The sequence below is a fragment of the Barbus barbus genome (assembly GCF_936440315.1).
Source record: "Barbus barbus genome assembly, chromosome: 28".
NCBI classification, from domain to species: Eukaryota; Metazoa; Chordata; class Actinopteri; order Cypriniformes; family Cyprinidae; genus Barbus; species Barbus barbus.
The window spans coordinates 27,246,207-27,270,163 of NC_136756.1; the positions used below are offsets into that span (position 1 = coordinate 27,246,207).

Below are 23,957 nucleotides of genomic sequence, written 5' to 3' on the forward strand. Positions count from 1 at the left end.
GCTGTTCATCATTAATGATCAATCATCACATAATTATCTGCTTAACGCCAACACTGCTTCAATGCTACTTGAACACTCTGTAGTGTGGAAACACATGAACACTGAGCAGTGTGGGGACTTTTCCGTGAACTATTACATAAATCTTACCTGTTTCATTCACGTATAACTGATGCATACGAATCACATACTAAGTTACTAGTTACTGCCCAACACTGCAGGGAATCCATAAATAAAATTAGTCAATCTATAGTTTAGTGTTTCTAAACTCACATGCCCTTCAGCCACTAAGGATACCAAACCCAACTTGACTTGAAAGGGCCCAGTTCCCTCAAGAATGTTGTGCATGATGTCTTACATTGTCCACAACTCATTTTTGTTTAGTTATTGGATGCCAAGTCCTCTGCATAATTTTGAGCATTATGCAACATCTCTGGATTTTCCACTGTCTGACTCCATATATCTTCTTTGTGCACCTTACACCAGAGACAGCAGTGGTTAGCAGTGAAGCTTTCTGAGTAGCCAAGGAGTGAATTCAGTCCACAAACTTGTGCCACACTGATCTTTACAGTACCACAAAATTCTGGAGTGTCATTAAGGGGTTCTCTTACGTCCAAGTCCAAAATGTTGTCAGTCACGCTCTGCACAACAGAATCAATGCAATATGTCTTAGCATCATCTCATTTATAGGCAGCTACCAGAAAGCATGAAGACAGAGAAGACAACAGCATGGGGGACAAACATTTGATAGTACATTGGCGGTATATCAGTCTTGTGCACAATGCATTTGGAGCCCAGGGTGTTATCAGTCTCACAATCATCATTGTACAAAAGAAGTGGGATGGAAAGCTCTTTCGTAAACAAGGAGTTGTGTTTGTAAAGCACTCCATCATGAAAGTCTTAATGCTCTGTATTCTGATAAAGTTAAAGTTTTTCATTGTTACAGGTGTTTCAAGAACTTTTTCCAGAAGTGAACTCAATAGAATATACTGAAATGTATGAGGTGCTGGTGTTTGTTTAACCAGATGCAGCGTCGTGCCACTGACAGGATACCCCTGGAAAATACTCAGCTACTGTTTTTGTGAAGTATTTCATTTGATTATCTTCTGATTCAATGTCTCTTAATAGCTCAGCAGCCCTATCAAATTCAAGTTTTTCACTGCTTGGTCATCTTGATGTCCAAATAATTTCAAGAGTCATGTAGACTGCTGTAATTAATTCAACCCAGTTTTTTTTTTTTTTTTTTTTTTTTTTTTTTTTTGAAGAACTATAACATACAACATGTTATCAAGAAACAAAATAATAAAAAAGGACAAGAAAAAGATAGAAAGACAAATTACAACGAACAAAACAGTTGCCAGGGGGAGGAAAGTATTAAACTTAAAAATATATATATATATATATATTTAACCCAGTTGCTGGGTTGTTTTCCCACCAAAATTGTCAATTCCTAGAAGATGATGTCAATAAGTAAGTAGAAAGTTTTTTTTTTTTTACAATAAAAAAAATTATATAAATAAATAATAAAAAAAATAATAATAAAGTAACCTTCCGTTTTGGACTACAATCTGTCGTCACGATTTTATCAAAAAGCTGTCGTGATTTTGGACGTGACCACGTGTGGTCGCTGTCGGGCGTCGTGCGTGCGTCGTGACGTCAGCGGACCACGCACGTTCAGCGCGTGTGATGCTAGAATGATAGAAAAGCTAAACACGCTTCTGTTCGGAGGGAATTATGAAATCAAACCGTATTCTAACACTTTGTTAAGAAAACCAACCTTCTCTTATTAAAATATCTTTATGAAATAACCGAGTCAGAGGAAAAGACGCTTGAAATCAACATCGAAAAATAAGGCCCAGCACTGAATCAGATCCAGCCCAGCATGGACGGTATATTCAACTTTAATTTCGCTCAAATCCTTTAATATAATTCATGCGGTCAGGTAACGTTAATGTGTCGCTGTGCGTTACGTAAAGCTGATATTTGGACAGCATTTAACGTTAGTGTTGTGCATGGTTTGCAGTGTGTTGAATCAGAAATGCGGTCCCACCTCTGTGTTGTGATGCATGTGTAGATCATCAGACTGCTGGACACAGCTCTCCCTCAAACCCATGCAAACGTACTTGTTTTTCTATAGATCTAAACTGTCTCTAGTGCTTCACACGTGTGGTAGTTTAGGGCACATTTGTAGTGGGGGACACAGATAACGTTAGTGTTTTTTAATGTGGTCTTCGTGTTGGACATACAGTCTGAATTTGTCTTCGGTTCCAGGAGATGGAGACGGCCAGAGCCGCTGGTGTCTGTCCCAGGTCAAAGGAGCCGTAGATGATGATGTAGCCGAAGGTAAGACAGCACCACCATCAATACAAACACCAGAGTTACTTCTGGAACACCCTAATAAGTTCCATTAGAAGGATCTTCAAAGCTTGTATCATTCTTGTTGTTTTACTCTCTCATATTTATGCAATTCATAAATGTATATAATAATAAATTGCTATTGGAGCTTCTTTTTGCCATTTTAGTAACATTTTTGATAACCATGCTGGATATTATCCAAGTTTGCAAAGTTTTAGTTATCTACAAAATGCCATAGTTACTACTGTAAACCCATAATCAATTAATACGAGGTCTTCAAAGCTTGTACAATCTTTCGTTTTGTCATTTTAGCATGATTTTTGAGAACTGTACTGATATTCTTCTAGTTACTAAAGTTGTTTATTTATTGATTGCCATGTTTTACCTTTTTGCTTTGTTTATGAATTTATGAGTATGCAAACATGCTCCATCAGGTGTATTATGGTCACTGAAACACATCAGCGAAGATAATTTATCATTTTCTATTAAATGTTCTGTCGGCTATGAAAAGTGCCCGTCTGAGAGGTCTATTCGTAAAATAACTAGAAAGGTCATGTAAAAGTTCAAAAGGTCTGAGAGTGACATTTATAATGCTTAGAAATAAGTGGCGTTTCAGCTGTACTTTGGCTCTCACTTGTCAAAATATGTTTGTTTAGGCATATTTATATGAGGTTAAATAGTGCATGTGTTTTTAGCATAAAGGATTTGTTCTCTGGCTGGAGTCAGAACATGGCACAGCCCAGCACCACGCTATAATACGACAGACAGACAGAAAGAGAGAGAGAGGTTGTTATTGTTAGGGAAGGCAGGGATGGGGGGTTGTTGGACGGTACTGTGTGTGTGCAGATGCCCGAGATGCTTTTCATGTTCCCGCCCACACGCCCTCAAACACAAGCAGTCACTTATCTTCTTAGAAACATTCAGAGAAACAATATGCTCTCATAGTTGCTCTTTTCAATAATTCATTATTGTGTGTGTTGCAGCTGACATCATCTCTGCGGTGGAGTTCAATCATTCTGGGGAGCTTTTGGCCACAGGAGATCGAGGAGGAAGAATAGTGATCTTCCAGCAAGAGCAAGAGGTGAGATGGATAACAGTCCATTACACACAACAATTAAATAGAGGAGTGTTAATGAGCTTTTCAGCCTTTCGAGATGGTAAATACATAGCCCACATATTCAAGACATGCCACGCAACACTTTATTGGTTCTCATGTGTCTTGTTTGAATATACAGATTTGAGAGCATTTTTGAGTGGGCTGTTCCTTAATCTTCGCTCCTGAAGTTTATGCATGGGTATGCAAACAGATATGCTTCCATTTAAGGTTCTTATGGTCATGAAGACATTTCAGGGAATTGTAAAATTGTGATTTATAGCCCTGGAATATTTGTGGAAATCAGTAAAAACTATAAATATAGTGACAAAATTATTATTATTATTATTATTGGCCCCTCAAGACACCATTGTTAGTTCTCTTGTGATTGATTACGACAGGTTGGAATTAAATATGCAAATTTGAGAAACTATTCCTTTAAGAATACACATTGCAATGCTGATTTAGAATTATTTATAAACTACTATATAATAAAAGCTCATTTAAAATATTTATAAATTGTTTTATTTTATGTTCATGTTCATCTTAAAGTTTAGCCATTTTATTAGGTGCATTTTATTAGTTTTTGCATTTTTTATATTTCTATATTTAGCTTTATTTTTATTTCAGTTTGTTATTTTAATACTTAAACTTATTTCTAACTTGTTTAACTGCCAAGACTACATTTTAATTTACTAATTTGTCATCTAACATTTATATTTAATGTCAGCTTTGTTTCAGTTAATAAAGTGTTTTTGTGTTGTTGTTTTTTTTTGCATCATTAATGTCATAGAGGATGTTTAAAAGATCATGTGACATCTCTCTGTCCTATCAGAGTAAGAACTTGCCGCAGTGCCGCGCTGAGTATAACGTCTACAGCACGTTCCAGAGTCACGAGCCGGAGTTCGACTATCTGAAGAGTCTGGAAATCGAGGAAAAGATCAATAAGATCCGCTGGCTTCCTCAGAAAAATGCTGCACACTTCCTGTTGTCCACAAACGGTGAGCTAACGGATTAAATGCACAGAACTGTTTTAATATTACTTATATTAATATTTTGAATTTTCACGTTTTAATAATTTTATGCATTTTTTTTTTTGTAATTTTAATACTTTAGCTTAAAGTCCATGTAAAGTCAATTCTAAGAATTGTTTGTAAACGCATTATAAATGTTAGAAATGCATTGCGGAAATGTGTTACATAGATTGTGAACTATGTAGTTCTTAATTGTGGAATTAGACCATTAAACAGTTTTTCACAATTTTCGTGATCAGGATTTTTTTTCATGACTCGATGATGCAATCGAACCACTGAGCACGGCCCCTTTCCCAACACTATAAGACGTGTGTTTGACTTGAAGCAGCACTGACTGCACAGACCAATCGGTGTGTGACATCAAAGTACAGTGAGAGCTACAGAGAGCAGAGGCTCCTGATGCTTTCGAATCGCTCTCGCGGGACTTTGATATCATACACCGATCGGTCTGTGCAGTCAGTGCTGCTTCAAGTCAAACACACCTAATAACTAGAGCGCATTAGCATCAGTGGCTCACGGCTCAATCGTGACTTACTGTCATTACTGTTAGTTACTACAGCCTTCAGTTTGTTTCCCGTGAGTGGGCGTGGTTTCTGCGCCGCCAGTGGACACGCCCCCAGCGTTTGAGAGCAGGGAATACTGCTTATTTTTTTCCAGATTTTAATACCTTATTTTATTTATTTGGTGGGTTTTTTAGCATTCAAATTTGTCTGGGTGGTTGATAACACATTTTTCTATGGTGTGACAAACTCAGAACACACATTTAATATTGACTTTACACGACTTTAAAAATATTTAAATTTCATTCCCAAGGCAACATTTGAAATTTTCCATTTTTCCGTACAATATTATCGAAATTGATTTTCAGTAGTTCAGTTAATAATAACAGCACCGGTGCAGAGACAGACACATTAACACATTTATATGTGTGGGTTGCTCTGTTATCAAATATGTAGATTATTCAGTGTGCCGTTGTTTTCTTGCATGCAGATAAAACCATCAAGCTCTGGAAAATCAGTGAACGAGACAAGAGACCGGAGGGTTATAACCTCAAGGAAGAGGATGGCCGCTACAGGCATCCGTCATCCCTCACAACACTACGGGTGCGAACACCTTCACACACTCACACACACACACATTATGGATTATGTTAAAGCATTAATAAGTCCATAGGAGTAACAGGCTTTGCTCCGCACAGGTTCCAGTGTTCCAGCCGATGGATCTGATGGTGGAGGCGAGTCCGCGGCGGGTTTATGCCAACGCTCACACCTACCACATCAACTCCATCTCCGTCAACAGCGACCACGAGACGTATTTGTCCGCCGATGACCTCCGGATCAATCTGTGGCACCTGGACTTCACCGACCGAAGCTTCAGTATCCTGTTTATCCATTTTTTCTTTATTCATACACTACTGTTCTAAAGTTAAGGGGAAGTCGTGGCCTAATGGTTAGAGAGTTGGACTCGTAATCCAAAGGTTGCGGGTTCGAGTCTCGGGCCGGCAGGGATTGTAGGTGGGGGGAGTGAATGTCCAGCGCTCTCTCCACCCTCAATACCACGACTGAGGTGCCCTTGAGCAAGGCACCGAACCCCCAACTGCTCCCCGGGCGCCGCAGCATAAATGGCTGCCCACTGCTCCGGGTGTGTGTTCACGGTGTGTGTGTGTGTGTGTGTGTTCACTGCTGTGTATGTGCATGTTGGATGGGTTAAATGCAGAGCACGAATTCCGAGTATGGGTCACCATACTTGGCAGTATGTCACTTCACTTCACTTAGGAGTTGGAAAGATTTTGCTCACCAAGGCTATATTTATTTGATCAAAAATATTGCAATATTGTAAGTTTAAAATAACTTATCTATTTGAATATATTCTCAAATGTAATTTATTCATGTGATGCAAAGCTGAATTATTTTAGTCAGTCCTCACTGTCATATGATCCTTCAGAAATCATTCATATTTTCCATTAAATAAGTCCCCCAAAAAAAACAAGCTAAATTGCATCAGTGTATAGGTCACAGTTTATTATTACATTAAGAAATTATGTAAAATGCCAGTAAATAAAATTTTGTATTTTAGTTCCCTTCACTCAATAAATATTTCAATTTTAGTGGTAACATTATTAATAATATTTAACAAATATTTAGATTTAACGGAATTCAGAACAGGAATGAAAAATAGAAGTATAAACTAAACAAATTCCAGCTGCATTCATCATAAACAACATTTATTATAAACAGCGAGTGAAAATATCGGCATGCGGGAAATGTTTTAGAGAATAAAAAATGCAGCTTATGGAAGTATATAGCATCAAACAGTTGTGCTGCTCCATATATTTGTGAAAACCACGATTTCTGCATTTTTCAGGATTCTTTGAGTTCAAAAGAACAGCATTTTATTTGAAACTGAAATCTTTTGTAACTTTATAAATGTCTTTACTGCCGCTTTTGATCCGTTTAATGCATGCAACTATTACTTTGTTCAAAATCTTACCCATTTAGTAATTTTATCAAAACATTTGCATGTTTCAGAGTTGTTAACAAGGCTGTTATTGAACCAAAAAGTCCTTTTAATTGCTTTTCATATTTTTTCCTCATATTGTACACTGTTTCACATTAAGTGTAACTGAAGTTTGCCCTTAACCGCTGACTCAGACATTGTTGATATCAAGCCGGCCAACATGGAGGAGCTGACGGAGGTGATCACGGCTTCAGAGTTTCACCCGCTTCAGTGCAACACGTTTGTGTACGGCAGCAGCAAGGGCTCCGTGCGCCTGTGTGACATGAGGGCATCCGCGCTGTGTGACCAACACTCCAAATGTATGCTTCACTGCCCTTTAGACTGAGGTTATCATGCAGGTTTTGGTTGATCAAGCTGAAAACCTCTCAGGAGGGCTTTTGTTGTCATGTAGCTCATTTATCATGTGTTTCTGTGTAGTGTTTGAGGAACCCGAGGACCCCAGCACACGCTCTTTCTTCTCGGAAATCATCTCATCCATCTCAGACGTCAAGTTCAGTCACAGCGGCCGATATATGATGACCAGAGATTATCTGACCCTCAAGATCTGGGACCTTCACATGGAGAGTCGACCGGTGGAAACCTACCAGGTGCTGTTTCTGTCTGGGAGATTTGCTGCTAAGAAAATAGTAATCCATATAGCTTTGGTGTACCAAAGCTAATCATTTTAAAGGATTAGTTCACCTAAAAATTTAAGTTGTTATAATTCACTTAGCCGTGTTGTTGTTCTAATTTGTATGACTGACTTCTGGGACACAAAAGGAGAAATGCGGAATATTCTGGTTGTTTTATCCATGCAATTACAGTTAATTTGGACCGAGGCTTTTAAGCTTATAAAAAATACTTTGGAAGTAGCGTAACGTTTCGTAATTAAATGGGTTGATCCAGTCTTGAGTTGATTCATCCTTGAATCATGCTGATCAACTTTCTGGAAGAGTATCAATGACTAACAACTTAAATGCTATTTTATGATTCAGATAATACCAGAAGAACTGCTTTTATGAAACAGTGTTTGTCCTGTTTTAACCTTGAACGCTCTACATTTACACTAAATTACATTTACAAAAGCAACTAACAACTGAGGACAATGGAAGCAATCAAGAGCAACAACATGCAAGTGCTATTACAAGTCATGGTTAGCCTACCGCAGTACACGTAGAAAGGTGGGGGGGTTTTTTTGTTTTTTTTAAGAAAACAAGTAGATAGAATATAGAAAAAAGAAAGCTAGTGTTAGTTTTACAAGAAAATTGTAAAACAAAATTTTTATTTATTTTTTTAATAAAAAGTAGACTAATAAAATGAGAATAGAGAGTGTCTTAGAGGGTCAAATAAAGATGGAAGAGATGTGTTTTTAGCCGTTTCTTGAAGATGGGTGAGGATTCAGCTGCTCGGATTGAGTTGGGCAGGTCATTCCTCCAGATAATAACTCTAGTCGCATTACTTGTAAGTACATGGAAGGACCACCCAGAAGATTTAACGTTTCTCCTTTTCCATTAGAAGAAAGAAAGTCAAAGTGGTCTGGAAGGACAGGAGGGTTAGAAAATTATCATTTTCTTTTTGTGTGAATTAATCCTATAAACAGAATAATAATTTAGCGACACTGACCACTAGGTGGCGTTAGGAATTTATTTCTTAACCACCTTCTTTGTTTGCATGAAAATATGGTTTTCCATAATGTTATGTATGCATGTCATTTTTTTTTTTTTTTTAAGTAAGAATATTTCTGTAGAAAAAACCATCAGGATTTGATTGGATTATGAAAAGTTGGATATGATGCACTGCATTAATGACTTATTGCAATTACTGTGATTATACTTAATTATAAACTTAATTACGGCACTTTTCCACATTCAGAAATAATAATTCAAAATGTTAATGGTCATAATGCCAATTTTGATGCATGACCTACTTTGCTGTTTTCCAACATATTTTTATGTCTTTGGCTTATTTTCTATTGAAATGATCTTGTATTAGTAAGAAATTATGATTAGTGATAATTATAGGCAATAACACACATGTACAGCTTACATTACCTAAAAATGTTTGAATGGTAGTTTTATTAAAATTCAATGGCAGTAATAATTTCTGAAATGAATAAAATGAACACAAAATTGACTCGGTTCTCTAAATTCATTTAAAAATGAACATTGTTTAAATATAAATTTTGCTTGTTAATGTAGTGGATAAAATAGTGTACAAAACATGGCTAGAATTTTACAGTATATAGAGGTTTTCTTTCACAGAAACCATAAGCAATTTTTTTTATTATGAGTAATTAAATGTAAAGGTCCTACTTAGTTTTATGGCTCGGATTACCCAGAATGCACTGAGTAAAGACTGTGAAGCTGTAACCATTAAGAAACTGAGATATTCATAAACTGTCTGTCCTTATGAGTATGCGTGACATTAGTGTGTTTTGTGACTTTGATCTCTCTCTCATCAGGTTCATGGTTATCTCAGGAGTAAGCTGTGCTCTCTCTACGAGAACGACTGCATCTTTGATAAGTTTGAGTGCTGCTGGAGGGGCGACGACAGGTGAGGAGACTTCAGTAATAGCATGAAAAGCCATCGATATGAGGTTTCTGTTCAGCTAACGGGCTCCCGCACATCCTGGTCATGACGAAAGCATCTTTGGGTGCATTTCAGTTCAGGATAAAAGCAAATACAAAGCAAACCTCAAACAGACATGAGCGGTGTGTGCTCACAGCCGTATCACTGCGTCCGGAGAGAGTCTATCAGACAGAAGCTTTCATCTGTGACTGACAGAGCGCTCGCATTTACTGAGACACAACACCGTTTCAGCTAAAGTACAAGAATATTTATGATGCATTCAGTGTTATTTTGATGTTTTTGAGAGAAATGAATACTTCTGCAAAGCATTTAATTGATCAAAAGTGACAGTCATTTATAATCTCAATATTTAAAATAAACGCTGTTCTTTTGATTTTTTTTTTTTTTTTTTTATTCATCAGAGAATCCTGAAAACTGTTGATGAGTAATGATGCTGAAAATTCAGCATAAACATCACAGGAACACATTACATTTTGAAATGCATCCAAATATAAAACAGATATATATGAAATTGTAATAATTTTTCACAATATTATTGTATTTACTGAATTTTTAATCAAATAAACGCAGCTTTGATGAGCAGAAGACACTACTTTCAAAAACACAAATCTTACAGACCACCACCGTTTGAATGGTAGTCTAATAAAAAGAAATGGCAGTAATAATTGCTGAAATGGAATGAATAAAATTCTACTTTTCACTTAGCACAACATCTATTCAGAATTCACTAAAAAACTGTTTCTAAATATTTAATTTTGTTTATTTAATAAAAACAGTGTAGAAAAAATGGTTTTACAGTAATGCAGCAATTACTTTTCGACTGAATTTTATATATTATATACATAATATTATATGAGTGTATATTATGTTTCAGTTATTTAAAAAAAATCAAGTTAAACTAAATGAAAAGGAAATGTAACAATTTTTTTTTTTAAATGTATTTAATATATCAGCCCTACATTTAAGAATTTTGGAAATAAGTCATTACCATAAAGATGTTGTTTTTTTTGTCTTGTATAGGAAGAAATTATTCATCTTTGCATCTATCTCATGATTTTCTATCTCTCCGTTCTCAGCGAGGTCATGACGGGCTCTTATAACAACTTCTTCCGGATGTTCAATCGTGACGCCCAGCGCGACGTGAGCCTGGAGGCCTCGTGGGAGAACGGCTCGCCCGGATGCCCGCTCAAGACCTGGCGCGTGTGCGCGGGGAGCCGCCGCAAGAGGAGCGAGATCGGCGTCGACTGCCTGGACTTCAGCAGAAAGATCCTGTACACCTCCTGGCATCCTCAGGATAACATCGTCGCACTGGCGACAGTCAATAACCTTTACATATTTCAGGAGAAACCCAATTAGGGATTTGGAACGTCTTCGTCCCCATTCCTAGCTCCAAGAGTCAGACGGGATACACGCCAAGCACAACATCTCTCCTGAAGCTCATAGTCTTAATATTAACCACTGTAGTACACAAAAACCTTTGGGTTATTCTATTATGTTAAATGATACACTGTAGGCCCAAGGAATGGATTTTTAGTTGTATTACTGTATTTGGAAAAAAAAAATTTTTTTGCACATTGTCCATTTTTGCTTTAATCAGAAGCATCACTCATTGCTGGGTAATAAACACGCAACCAAACTGACTAAGCAACCCACAGAATCCTGTTTAATAAGTTTGCAGAATCACATTTAATCAATTGGACTCCTCATGCACTGATTGCTCCCTTCCGAACTCAGGCCTGGTGCAACGGGACGTTTCCTTCACCAAACTCTCGTCAAACGCCTGACATTCGTCCACAAGTGCAATTGATTTAAGCAGGGTTCCCAGATAGCTCCATTATTCCCTACATTAAGTCCCTAATGGGTACAACTAATCGTGGCATTAATTTTATGCAATATCTTAGTCTTTGTGGAAAGGGAGACTTTTTAATCAGTCTCTTTTAATTGTTTTATAGAGACACAAATGTTTCGAGTCTTAAGTAAATGTTTGTGCTGATGTGCATGTTTTATGATTTTCAGCATCTTTTGATGTGTGTCATTTTATTTGCAGCTTTTTAATACAGAATGGTTCCTATGGGGTAAAGAATGCTCTAGATATTTTTATATGAATTTTGGAAAATTGAAATTATGTCCTTGACAGTATTCAGTGTATTAATGCTGTTGATTGGTGCAGAATGATTCTGTATAAAAGAGTGTGTTTACATGGAAATCAGGCCTGCTGTATATGAACAAACCCTAAAGTATGTTCCCTTTATCTTAATAGTTGCAAAACCCAAAATGTTAAATAAAAATTAATTTTAAGACTGAAAACGAAATCTCTTGGGGTCATTTTTCTATTCGGAGGTCAGTAAAGTAGAATCTAATTAAATATGTTTGTATTGTATGCCAGGTAAGAGAAAATGATACAGAGCAGCAGAAGCACTCATCTTTAAGCATCTGCTCCACATGTAGGTTACAAATAGGACACCCAGAAATGAATCTGTGCCTCAGCTATTTTAGGAGCTGCTGATCGTTGAACCGAAGTAACGGGTTTTTAGGTTGTCATGATGGCAGTGCATGTAAACATTGGACGCTGTCTATCAATAAATTTAGGAGCAACATCCATACCTTCATATGACCCCTGTAGTAATGCTTCTATAATGTTTGTCGATAGATGGATATACTTGACCCTCTAACACCAGGACTCTATTATATTTCTATTCTATTTCATTTTTTTTTCTTTTATTAAAACAAAAATGTGACCCTCTAACATTCTCTGTTCGATTTCTGTTCTAATTTTCTTTTTATTTAAACTTTGACACTAATTAAATACTCTGATCTATCTACTTGTCTACTGGATGGATGGATGGATGGATGATTTAATATTAGAACATTATAAATAAATAAATCTTTAACTGGTCAGATGACCGCAAACCTCAGCACATTTTCTTCATTTTTCACATTCCTTATGTACCTAAAGTGCAAAAAAGTTAAGTGCAAACCATATTTCCTTCATTCTGTGCTTCTTGTTCCTTTTTTAGAATAACACTATAAGGTTTGTAATGCATGTCGTTGCATCATCTAGAACCAAAAATTAACTACTATTTTAATTCTTGCACATGCATTGTAGATTTGAATGTAGTTGGATCTTCACATGCACTCATGCATATTTGTGCAAATATCTTGAAAACGTATAAGCTTACTCAGACAGAATATGTGATATCTATTTGTATGTATATTGGGTAGAGAGTTTATTTTAGAGCTTACTCATCTGTCTCTCTGTTTCTATCAGTTTTGCACTTTAAAATTATACTTCTATTTTGCTCACTTCTGTAGGCTACTGCAACTTTCATTTACTCAGTAGGCATCACTGAAATTAATGTTGTGAATATGATGACGCCGACGCAGATGCGTGCGCGTGCACGCGGAGGGGGCTGGAGGGAGCGCGCCGTGTTGACGGACCGGAGAGGCAACATGTCCACCGCAGCCGCCGCGCAGCTGAACAACAATGAAGAACCGGGACTCAACGGTAAACCTCCGTCTGTATTTCTGCAGGGAAAACTCGGGAGGGATCCTAATGTCGCTTTAAAACTGTTATTTGTGTGGGTTGCATTTTTCTCTGGAGCTTTAAAACGCTGTTATGCAACATCTATTGTCTCACTTCGCTCAATGGCTGGTATTTCCTCCTCGCTCGTAGGGGAGGGGTGAAAGGGCGGGGCTTAGGTGGCGTCATTACGCGAGAGCGAATGAGATTGAACGGGAGCGGGAGTTGATGTGGCGTTGCATGGCAACCCAGAATGATTGATGGAACGTAAGCCAATTGTTAGTTCTAGATTAAGTTCGAGGCGGGGCTACGCAGATATCAAAAACAAGGCGAAGAGGGGATCTGAGAAAAATGGAGGCGGGGGGCGTGTAAATAAATAAAGAAGCTGAATTCATTGCGATTTAATTTGGTATTGCCATAATATTTGACTGTTTATTGTGTACCCCTTTCTGTTTTAGTTGTTTAGTAGCAGGGTCATTCTTGTATTTCCTTGCTGTGTTAATATATTGATTAAATTATCTTTTAAAAAAATGAAATCTTACTAATTACTTTATTTTATCATAATAACACCACAGTTAATTGGACACAGAGGTTTATTTGAAATAATTTCACTGCTTAAATGAATTTAGTTCATTTCCTGTGTTAAGAGCAGCAAGAATTGTTCAGTTCCCCCTCATCCCGTGTATTCATGCTTTCATAGAAATATTGTTTTTAAGCTTTACTCTTAAAAAACAGTTGAGGCCTGTGTTTGTACAGCTTTGGTGAATCCATATGCACACTATTGTATTCAGATTTGTGCCACAACCTTCATTTATTCAACAGATATCACTGAATCACTTTGGGAACAATGAGCTATTAGTGTTTGCGTTTAGTAATCATTAACTGTTTATTTGCATTATGTAACAGCTCTCTGGAAGCACTGAGCTCATACTACTGATCATTTAATATTAGCACATAAAAAAAACGGTTAGATGACCCCAAACCTCAGCACATTTTCTTCATTTTTCAAATTCTTTATGTACCAAAAGTGCAAAAAAGTTAAGTGCAAATCATATTTCCTTAATTTTTGTGCTGCTTTTTCCTTTTTTAGAAAACTACTTTGTAATGCATGTCGTTGCATCATCTAGAACCAAAAATTAACTGTACTATTACTTTTAATTCTTGCACAAACATTGTAGATTTTAATATAATGTAGTTGGATCTTCATATGTATTCATGCATATTTCAGCAAATATGTTGAAAACGTACAAGCTCGCTCAGACAGAATAAGCTGATTTTTTGTGGTATATCGGTGGCATTTTGTGCAGTGATGGTTAAAGCTGAAAGTAGGTTGCTCTTGGTTAGATGAGAGCTTACAAATTATCTAAAAATATTTGATATGCAAATATGGGGCGTGTAGCAGCTGTAGGTAACAACATTTCCCAGCGGATCTGGTGGCACTAGTTGTAAAGTGATGCAATCAAGTAATTTAAGGTCTATTATCATGTGATTTATGACAGGTAACAGTATCCCTAATGCCGTCTCGAATCTTTCAAGAAGCCTCAAGAAACATGTCCAAACAAGTCAGCATGATATAAGAATTATTTTATACCACTGATCTATAACAGAGATATATAGATCAGTGTTTTATACTTTCTTAATACAGTACATGCTATAAAAATTGTCTAAAATAGTTTTATGACAGTCATATTTTTTTCATATCTCTTGTCATATAAAGAGACTTTTTGCCATTCAATCAATTCCTGGGTAAAATCAAGTCTCACCCAATAATCATTCCTCTTGAATATCCTCTTGTGCTTGGAAAATTTGTCACGTTACAGAAGTAAAATGAGTTGCAAACGCTTTTTGGTGTTGACTAAATTCTGGGTTCAGATTTACTGTTTAATAAACCATGGCTGTTTCTATAAACCTAGTGTGTTGTCTACCTAGACAGCATTTAAATATGCAATGATACTCAAAAATGCTGCCTAGATGGGTAACTCAATAGGTTTTATGATACAGTCTGTCTTTCAAAGGGTGCAAACTCACAAAAATGAGTCATCATGTTTACTGGTTAGCGTTTAGTGAGGGTGAATAGCAGGTTTATGGGTGTCTGTGGCACAGAGATGGATCTGGGTTACAGACACAGCAGGGGGATGGGAGAGGGTTTGATGTGCCAGAGATTACATAATCCCTCCCTCCGTCCCTCTCTAGTCCTGCAGTGAACTCCATCAGAGCTGCTCCAGGATCAGTGTGTTTAGTTGTGTAACTAGAGCTGGTGTGTTATCTCTGCATTCATTTGAATATTTTACCACATTGATGTAATTGTTCACCACTTTTTTAGTCACCTGTTTCCATCATGGGATAAAAAAAAAATTAAAAAGCCGATTTACAGGGTTAGTTCACCCAAAAATTATTTTAATTTAAATTAATTTCTCACCCTCGTGTCATTCCAAACCCGTACGACTTTTGTTCATCTTCAGAACACAAATTAAGATATTTCTGATGAAATCCGAGAGCTCTCAAACCCTCCATAGACAGCAATGCAACTGTAATGTTCCCAGGCTCAGAAATGTAGCAAGGACATCGGTAAAATAGTCCATGTGGTTCAACCATAATTTTACGAAGCTACGAGAATACTTTTTGTGCGCAAAGAAAACGAAAACAATGACTTTATTGAACAATTCTTCTCCTCCAAATCTCGTATTCCACCATTATGTAGAATATCACGACGCATGCACGTGCTTTCCTCTACACATAAATAATGCACAGCGCATGTGTTTTCTACGTCAGTAGCACCACACGCATCCAGAGGTACATGCAGGCTGTTTTACCGTTGTCCTTACTATGTTTCTGGGTCTGGGAACGTTACATTGCTGTCTATGGAGGGTCCGAAAGCTTTCAGATTTCATCAAAAACATCTTAATTCATTTTTGGGTGAAATATCCCATTAAATAGCGACTTTTTATCTCCCAATTTTCTTTTTTCCAGAATTGTGAGATATAAACTCAGCTTTTCTTTCTCGCAATTCTGACTTTCTGTCTCTTGAGTTTACTGACTTTTTCCTTAGAAATGACCCCTCACAAAGACCCTCCTTTGTTACTGTTGCTGCATCTCACACTACACATCATGTTCTCATACAGTGAAAAATACAACGCAGAGTAAAGGGTTTGTGCCGACAGACCAGACAAAGGTTGTCATTTTTTCAAATTCAAACAATAAATACCATTTTGTGGCTCTTTAATGTATCGTGACAGATCGCTGTAGCGCCTCAGTTCAAGCGGCACGTGAATCGATCATCTCTTCCTCTATACTAGTTTCAGCACAAATTAAACATCTTCAACTGCGGAAAGACGTCAATACACAACATTTTTCAAGTTCAAGTCCACCGACGTTAATCTACTATCCTGTCTGGTTTGTTTCGGCTCTGGTTTGTTTGTCGGACAAAATGGACAAAAGATTCACCGTTATGATGGGTCAGATCGCCTGTCAATCAAATTCCCAGAGAAGAGTCGATTCTGACTTCTTTTCTCAGAATTGTGAGATATAAACTTGCAATTGCGAGTTATAAGTCCATTTCTGAGGAAAGAAAAGTCACACTTCTTTTGAGGTTTAATATCTTACAGTTCTGACTTTACTAGTCACATTTGCGACTGTATATATGTATATATACATCATGAAATTCTGACTTTTTAACATACAATTGTGTTTATATCACGCAGTTCTTACTTTATAACTCGCAATTTTGAGTTTATACCACACAATTCTAAGAACAAAAGAGCTCTGAGAAAAAAAGTCACAATTACCTTTTATATTTTTAATTCAAGGTGTTGCTAGGGTGTTCTGAGTGGTTACTGGGTGGTTCATCTAGTTGCCAGATTTGTCTGGCTTCCCTCCTTCATTATAAGTCTGAAGTCTTCTCCATTTTGTGGTGTTGTGATGCAGTGAGACAACAAATGCTCACAGATGAAGAGCTGCTGGAATGCATTCTGCCATGGCAACATACCAGTAACCGTGGGCAAATACAAGAGTTCGGTGTAGAGGGATGGTGAAGGATTTTGGCATAATAAGATGTGCTGATTTAAACAGGCCGCTGGTTTATTAGTGCTGCAGGATTATGACAAATGTAGATTATTTCCCTTGATATTGCAATGATGAGTACACATTTTAAATGACTTATTTAGTTTGGAGCAACTTCAGAGACTCAACCACCAAGAACACCCTAGCAACCACATAGCAATGCCCTAGCAACATCCCGTCACTCCACTGTGTTATTGAAGCATCATGGGACCTGTCTGCGGATCTTTCTGTTTTGCCTAGTAACAGTGCGGGGAAGACGGGACACACGTCTGTCTCATGTTTGCACCGGGTCAACAGTGGATGTTTGTTCTCACAAGTCAGTCTCGTGTTCCCTTTTGAGCAAAATGTGCATTTTTGGCTCTCATCGCTTATTCTGTGCTGATGTCAATCCTACAATCCCCTGAATGAGTCTGCCTAGAGAAAGAAGCTCAGCTCCACACCGGTGGACACGCTAAGAAACTCTCATAAAAACTCATTTACAGTGGATTAAAAATAAATAAAGTCGGCCCCTTTAAATGATTGATGCATTAGTCTTGTGAAGCAGGAGCTGATGCTAATGACTGTTTGGGTTTTTTCAGGGTCCTGGGTGGAGCTGGAGATGAATGGAAACACTCAGCAGCAGAGCCTCAGCTTGCCCTCTCTGCTGGGGAACGGGAACGAAGGCGAGTCCCAGGCTTCACAGGCCCTGGAGGCCGTGCAGGAGGAAGAGGAGGTCCTGACAGGAGGACTGGAGCATGTGCCTTCCTCCTCCTCTATCCATAACGGAGACATGGAGAAAATCCTACTGGACGCCCAGCACGAGTCCAGCCCCAGCAGCTCGTCCTGCAACAGGTACGAGCAGAGGAACAGGCCGCTCACTTCCCTTTATTCTCAGAAACGCCGCCCTTCAAACCAGGACGCTCAGAATGATTGACAGGAAGAGAGTGTTTCTGATTGGCTAAAAACGAATGGACTACTCCCAGACCGGGGTTATTATAGACAATTAAAAACATTTTTATTACTTTGATTGTTTTTTTTTTTTAAAGCTAGTTTCCGAGGCAACATTTCTGATTATTTAGTTTAACTTGATGTAATAAAATAACTCAAACTAAGACTGAAATAAAAATAAATGAACTATATTAGACATATAAAGAAAAAATACAATTACAAAAACAACAAATTTGCTCAAAATTGTGAAATACAATTTAAAATGGAAAATTATAAAAAAAAAATGAATTTGAACTATTTATAAAAACTATTTTCTAATTCTTTGTGTCTTTTTTTGAAATATCGCAATAAATATCATAACATGGAAGACTTTGATATTTATTCATATTTTGAATTAGCTTTTATTTTATATTTTCAGTTTTCAATTAAATTTTGGTAATTTTATTGTTCTTTTGTTGTTTTAATTTAATTATTTTCTCCTAATTATATAGTTTTTCATAATTATATTTCTATTTAGCTTTATTTTTACTTCTGTTTAGTTTTAGTAACTTTAGTACTTCAGCAGAAACGTATTTATTTCAGTTAGCTGCCAATGCAACATTTATCATTTTCGTTTAAATTTCATTTAAGGTTTTTCATCTAATGTTTGTAATGTCTTTTATTTTAGCTTTATTTCAAATGTCCAAAAACAGTTTGTAACAGTTTTATTTTTAGTTAACATTAACAACACCTCAAGATATTTTAGTGACATCAGTCAGGTAGTAATGGCTTTTTATCACTGAGGTCCACTTACTTGTATAACATTAACCAATGCACCAAAAACTTTCATATTTATTTGTCTCATTTTCAAGACAAATACAGCACTAGTACCAAAAACATAATAATAAGAACTTAAGTTGAAGCTTTATGTATTTAACCATTCTCATGACACTGTTGTGGTGTTCATGTATGCTCAATTCATGAAATACGTTCCTTCTGACTTGATTTCTGCAGCATTATTTGTCATAAATGACTGAGGAAGAGTGAAAATGATAGTAAATTCATAGATTCAAATTCAATTCATCCACAGAAGCTCATCTAGAGAGGAGGCGTCTGTGGGCAGCACTGCTTTGTTTTAGCAGTTCTATTCTTACGTATGCAGCTCCCAGTCAACTTCAATTCACTCCTTACATGATTCAGGGCATCTGTTGTTCTCTTGTTTTCTGTAATCTGTATTTTACATTTCTCTGACGTGTTTACAGCCCACCACGACCACACAGTCCTGACCAGGATGAGGGGCAGATCACGTTTGATGTGGAGATGCCCAGCGAGAGAGACTGTCAGGTAAGAGCAGCGCACAGTATATGAATCTACAATAATCTACAATAGTCATCATCGAGCTACTATCTATCAGTGATAGCGCTGTTATTTAATAAGCACACTTTATTGAATGCAATTTATCAAACATGCTGGTCTTTTCTCATCTCTTTTAGTCAGAAGATGATAGTCTGGAGAAGGACAAAGAAGATGATATCCTCATGAATAAAGGGGAGAGTTGGGTGGCAGACTGGTCCAGTCGACCAGAGAACATTCCCCCGAAGTAAGAACCTACATCCAAATAATAATTTGTGTGTATGTTCATAATTTTCCACATAAATTAATTCCTAAACAAATCCAATATACCTAATTTATGAAATATTCTATTCTCTGTTTTATTGTATTTTTATTCTTTTTTTTAATTTGTATTTAAATATTTTAATTTGTTTTAAAATATTTGTTTAACATTCATTTTTATTTATTTTACTTATTAAAATGTATTTAATTTTTATTAAAAATATTAAATGTTTATTAATTTTAAAAAGTCTATTTTATTTATTTTAAAAATATTTGTATTTTTATTGTAAACCCTCAGTAAAGTACCAAACTCGCAACAGAACTGTTCTGCAATTCAAACAGTTTTTGATACGAAGATACAAGTATGATCATCTTTGACTGTTCGCAGGGAATTCCACTTCCGCCACCCAAAGCGTTCTGGATCGGTGTCTCTGAGCATGAGAAAGACAGGTGCTATGAAGAAAGGTGGCGTGTTCTCCGCCGAGTTCCTCAAAGTGTTCATGCCCTCGCTGCTGCTCACCCACATCCTGGCTCTGGGACTGGGGTGAATGTCAACACACAAAAACACACACACACACAAAGACCTATACAAGCTCTACCTATCAAGATCTATTTAAGAGGCTATTACTTTTTTGTCTTAAGAATGTATTGCCTACTGCATGTTCATTTAAAATGTACTAAATTAATTGTATTCTTACTGACTTTTTTGGTGGGTTTTCACTGCAAAAACACTACAAAATGGGAATATAATTTTTAAGAAAAGCTACAGCAAATCCAGTTATTTTGGACAGAAATATATTCAGAAAAAAATTTATTCTTTCACCAAATAATACAGTTAATTCATCGAGCATTTAGAGTTGCATTGCAAATATATATAAATAAAGATACAGGAATATACTAAATCTGTGTCCTTGTTTAGGGTCTACATTGGGAAGAGATTGACTACACCCTCCACCAGCTCATTTTAAACCTGAACAGACCCCAGTGCCTGGACGCGCCATCATGAGCAGCGGTGGCACAGCAGTGGCCAATCGTGTGATGATTCCCCTCTCTCTCTTTCTCTCATTCCCTCCCCCTCTCTGACTTTCTCTTTATCGTTTCTTTAACCCACGGTCCTGGTTTCCCATCACACCCTCTGCTGGAAGACATTCTGCTTGTTGACCTTTGGCTGTGTCGCATTTTCTTGCCCTCTAACGCTGTGGCTTACTGACATGTTTTAGATGTTTTTATTTGGACATGTAGTGAATTATACGTTTATTTTTCATGACGCGCTACTATACAAGTTAGAGCCCCACTACAACCACGGCCATAATACGCTTTTATTTCTGCATGACGCACTTCATATGTAACTAATATAGAGTCTGGATGTGGCCCGGGGATATCTTGGGAGAATATTGACTCTTAATAGGAAATTTAGGAGGGTTGCTATAGGAGAGTTGTGATATTTTATTCTAGAGAGATGATTTTGCTCATTATGTTGCGCAATTTAATTTATTCACTTCCCTTCTTGTGTGACAGCATCAAAAATGCATGTTAGTCATTTACTTTCTTAGGAGAACGATGACTGTTTAAAGACAGACCAAGTCATTCTTTACGTATGTCAGTGCACTCGCTGCATTGCTTTGGACTGTTATGACAATTATTTAGAGACTTATTTTGCATAGAATGTAAATCTTAGAGGTTCCTCTCAGTTCTGTGTTAGGCCCTTTTCTGTTTGCTCTGCACTTCTGTAAAGATCCAATATGATGGACTAGAACCGAAGCATCACTTTATAGCAGCTTTATAGTATAAAAATATATAAGTAAATCACAAATTTACATGAACAATACATGTTTTTCTAATCGAAAGACCTTAAGCTAAAGAGATCAGCATGGACGTACATCTGTTTAAGAGCCAAACTGGTCGGGTTGGATGTTTTTGGAGTTAATAAGGAAGCTACACACACAAACACACACTCTGGTTTGCCTTGATGCATATCCTGCTCACAGCAGTTTCTGACTGTGTATCTTAGTGCCAAAGGGTTTCACCGCCAACCCAAGATGAGTCGTTTGTACCTCTCGTAGACTCTGTCTGGTTTGAGTGGGTTATTGATCCTGTCAGTCACTCCGTTTTGACCTTACACCTTACAAAGGCCTTTGGTTTTACTGTGAACACCCTGTGGTTATTAGGCGTAGTGTTGCTATAGTTGTGTATTATACGCTGTCGTACGTACTTTTGTCAAAGCAACAGATCCACACTCCGTGTACATATAAACCACTCATTTAGGAGACTTTTACACTCACTGATTTACAGATGAAATTTGTCACGAACATGTCCGGGTCAAATTTCATCCCATTTGATTGATTTTATTTTAATTTGTAAAGAATTAAGGCAAGGTTTAACACAGTGGTGCCCAAACTCGGTCCTGGAGGGCCAGTGTCCTGCAGAGTTTAGATCCAACCCCAATTAGACACACCTGAAGCAACTAATCAAGCTCTTCCTAGGCATACTAGAAACTTCCCGGCAGGTGTGTTGGAGCTCAACTCTGCAGGACACCTACCCTCCAGGACCGAGTTTGGGCACCCCTGCATTAACACATCTGAAGCATTATTTTCTTAACAATGAACCAAATTTTCCCCATTTTTTCTTTACTATGATTGTAAAAATTATTTACATTTTAACATATTCATACACCATGGTGGTTCATTGCTCTGCCTTTCAAAATATATATATAATTTATTTGACAAGTTTTATAATTCACCCTCACAGTAACACTTTTACTAAGTAAAGTGTTTCATACAAAAAACTAACAGTTAAATAATCCAGCAAGAGTTTGGCTACCCAAACGAGTTAACAGGTCACCCTTTGCATTAAGGCCGTCTGTGTCAGTGTGCCACATTTTACATCTTTACTCTGTTTTCATGCTTTTTTTCTTTCTCAGAGGGGGAGTGGAAATACAAGAGGCCAATTTAGTGTCACTTCAACCGTGCCTCGACTTTTGTTTGCACCTTTTCTGAGCCCCATTGCATGCGTGTGTTCAGAGATTTCACATCAGGACGTGACAGAGGTGAAGTTTTCTCCTGCGTGGGGCGGAATGAGAACTGTGAATGGAATAGCTGTAGCTCATTTCAGATATGATAAACTAGGCCTGGTGATCGGGTGGGATCACCATACCAGATGTTTTACGCACATTATGATGTTTTCTTTCTCTGTTATATCTCTCTTTTGTTGTTTTGAGCTTTTGCTTTAATCATGAGTGTGGGTACTGTAAGGCGGGGCCCTCGTGATTGACAGCTCCACCATGCGTTTCATTTGAATTCCAATAGCGACTGGAGTGATGAAGCAATGAACATGAAGTTTCTTGTATTTCACTGGTATTGAAGGAAAAGTGAACTGATATTAAAATATAATCTGACATTCATCTTTTCTTTTGTTGTCATTCCATTGTTGAACGCTCCTCATGTGTTATGCTTTTGCCATGTGACAAGTTAGGAATTTATATGAAACCCATCCTTTTTGTTTTACCTCATTATATTCATCACATAAATAGTATTGCATTAATATGCATGTAGAACCAAACAAATGTAGATTAAAACTACAGTACAGTTAGTTTGGTGCTGTATGGCAATGATTCACAAATTTGTTTGACCTAAATGTTTTATTTTAAGCTAATATTTCAATAATTTCAACACATTTGCATGTTTACAAATCTTTATGTTGGTAAATGTTCACATGAAATGCAGGTAAACAACATTAATTTTACATTTTTATGATTTAATAATTATTTGTATTTCATCAATTCACAAAGCCCCTGCAGCTTTAACACAAACCCCAGTTTGGAAACTGGTTAACCAACAACGACAATTATAATGATAATTACGCCCTATTTGAAATGCTTCCCTTTTTCCTAAAATTGTGACTTTTCTGAATTCTGTAGTTCAAACTGTAGTGCCTGGCGCTAATAAAGTCAAGGTCATGGGTTTGATTCCAAGGGAATGCATGAACTGTAATGAAAATGAATTCCTTAAATGCAAGTATCTGCCAAATGCATTAATATAAATGACCAACAAGAGACAAAAGAGACCACTTCTTCGTTCAGTTCTCTTGGTGGTTTAATTTCCACCAAACTCAATTTTGCATCTCTCAGCAGCTTTCAGTTCACAGTTTTGGAGAGCATGTTACTCAAAGCCATTTGTGATGCCAGTCCATTTGCATGTAAGAGATCAACAAATTTGGCTCCATATGGAAAATACGGGCTGTATCTTTGCAACACTTATATATTGGCATGAAACTTCCTATGCATGATTGCCATAAT

General features: G+C 37.1%; 2 protein-coding genes across 8 annotated transcripts; both read left to right on the top strand.

Annotated features, from left to right (window-relative positions):
* Positions 1–1,636: 1,636 nt before the first annotated feature.
* On the top strand, positions 1,637–12,477 carry LOC306847754 (serine/threonine-protein phosphatase 2A 55 kDa regulatory subunit B alpha isoform-like; the record flags this gene model as incomplete). Of its 2 annotated transcripts, XM_079381898.1 has the most annotated exons (10): positions 1,637–1,886; positions 2,269–2,340; positions 3,336–3,433; positions 4,281–4,446; positions 5,470–5,582; positions 5,678–5,855; positions 7,131–7,295; positions 7,414–7,583; positions 9,437–9,528; positions 10,641–12,477. In XM_079381898.1, 10 exons carry the CDS (start codon positions 1,880–1,882, stop codon positions 10,918–10,920), a joined length of 1,341 nt encoding a protein of 446 aa, XP_079238024.1. In that variant the 3' UTR covers positions 10,921–12,477. The 2 variants fall into 2 exon arrangements, with proteins under 2 accessions (XP_079238024.1, XP_079238023.1); XM_079381897.1 differs by lacking the exon at positions 1,637–1,886 and having other exon boundaries at positions 2,220–2,340; positions 10,641–11,867.
* A 475-nt stretch (positions 12,478–12,952) lies between these two features.
* LOC306848366 (BCL2/adenovirus E1B 19 kDa protein-interacting protein 3-like) lies at positions 12,953–23,063 on the top strand. 6 transcript variants are annotated; one of them, XR_013782229.1, is made up of 7 exons: positions 12,953–13,069; positions 17,722–17,974; positions 19,312–19,393; positions 19,543–19,649; positions 20,052–20,207; positions 20,583–22,033; positions 22,210–23,063. XR_013782229.1 is itself a non-coding variant. In XM_079382872.1 (6 exons), exons 1-6 carry the CDS (start codon positions 13,015–13,017, stop codon positions 20,629–20,631), a joined length of 702 nt encoding a protein of 233 aa, XP_079238998.1. In that variant the 5' UTR covers positions 12,973–13,014; the 3' UTR covers positions 20,632–23,062. The 6 variants fall into 6 exon arrangements, 1 of the variants encoding a protein (XP_079238998.1); XR_013782230.1 differs by having other exon boundaries at positions 12,966–13,069; positions 20,583–22,078; positions 22,194–23,062; XR_013782231.1 differs by having other exon boundaries at positions 12,966–13,069; positions 20,583–22,064; positions 22,210–23,062.
* Positions 23,064–23,957: the final 894 nt, after the last annotated feature.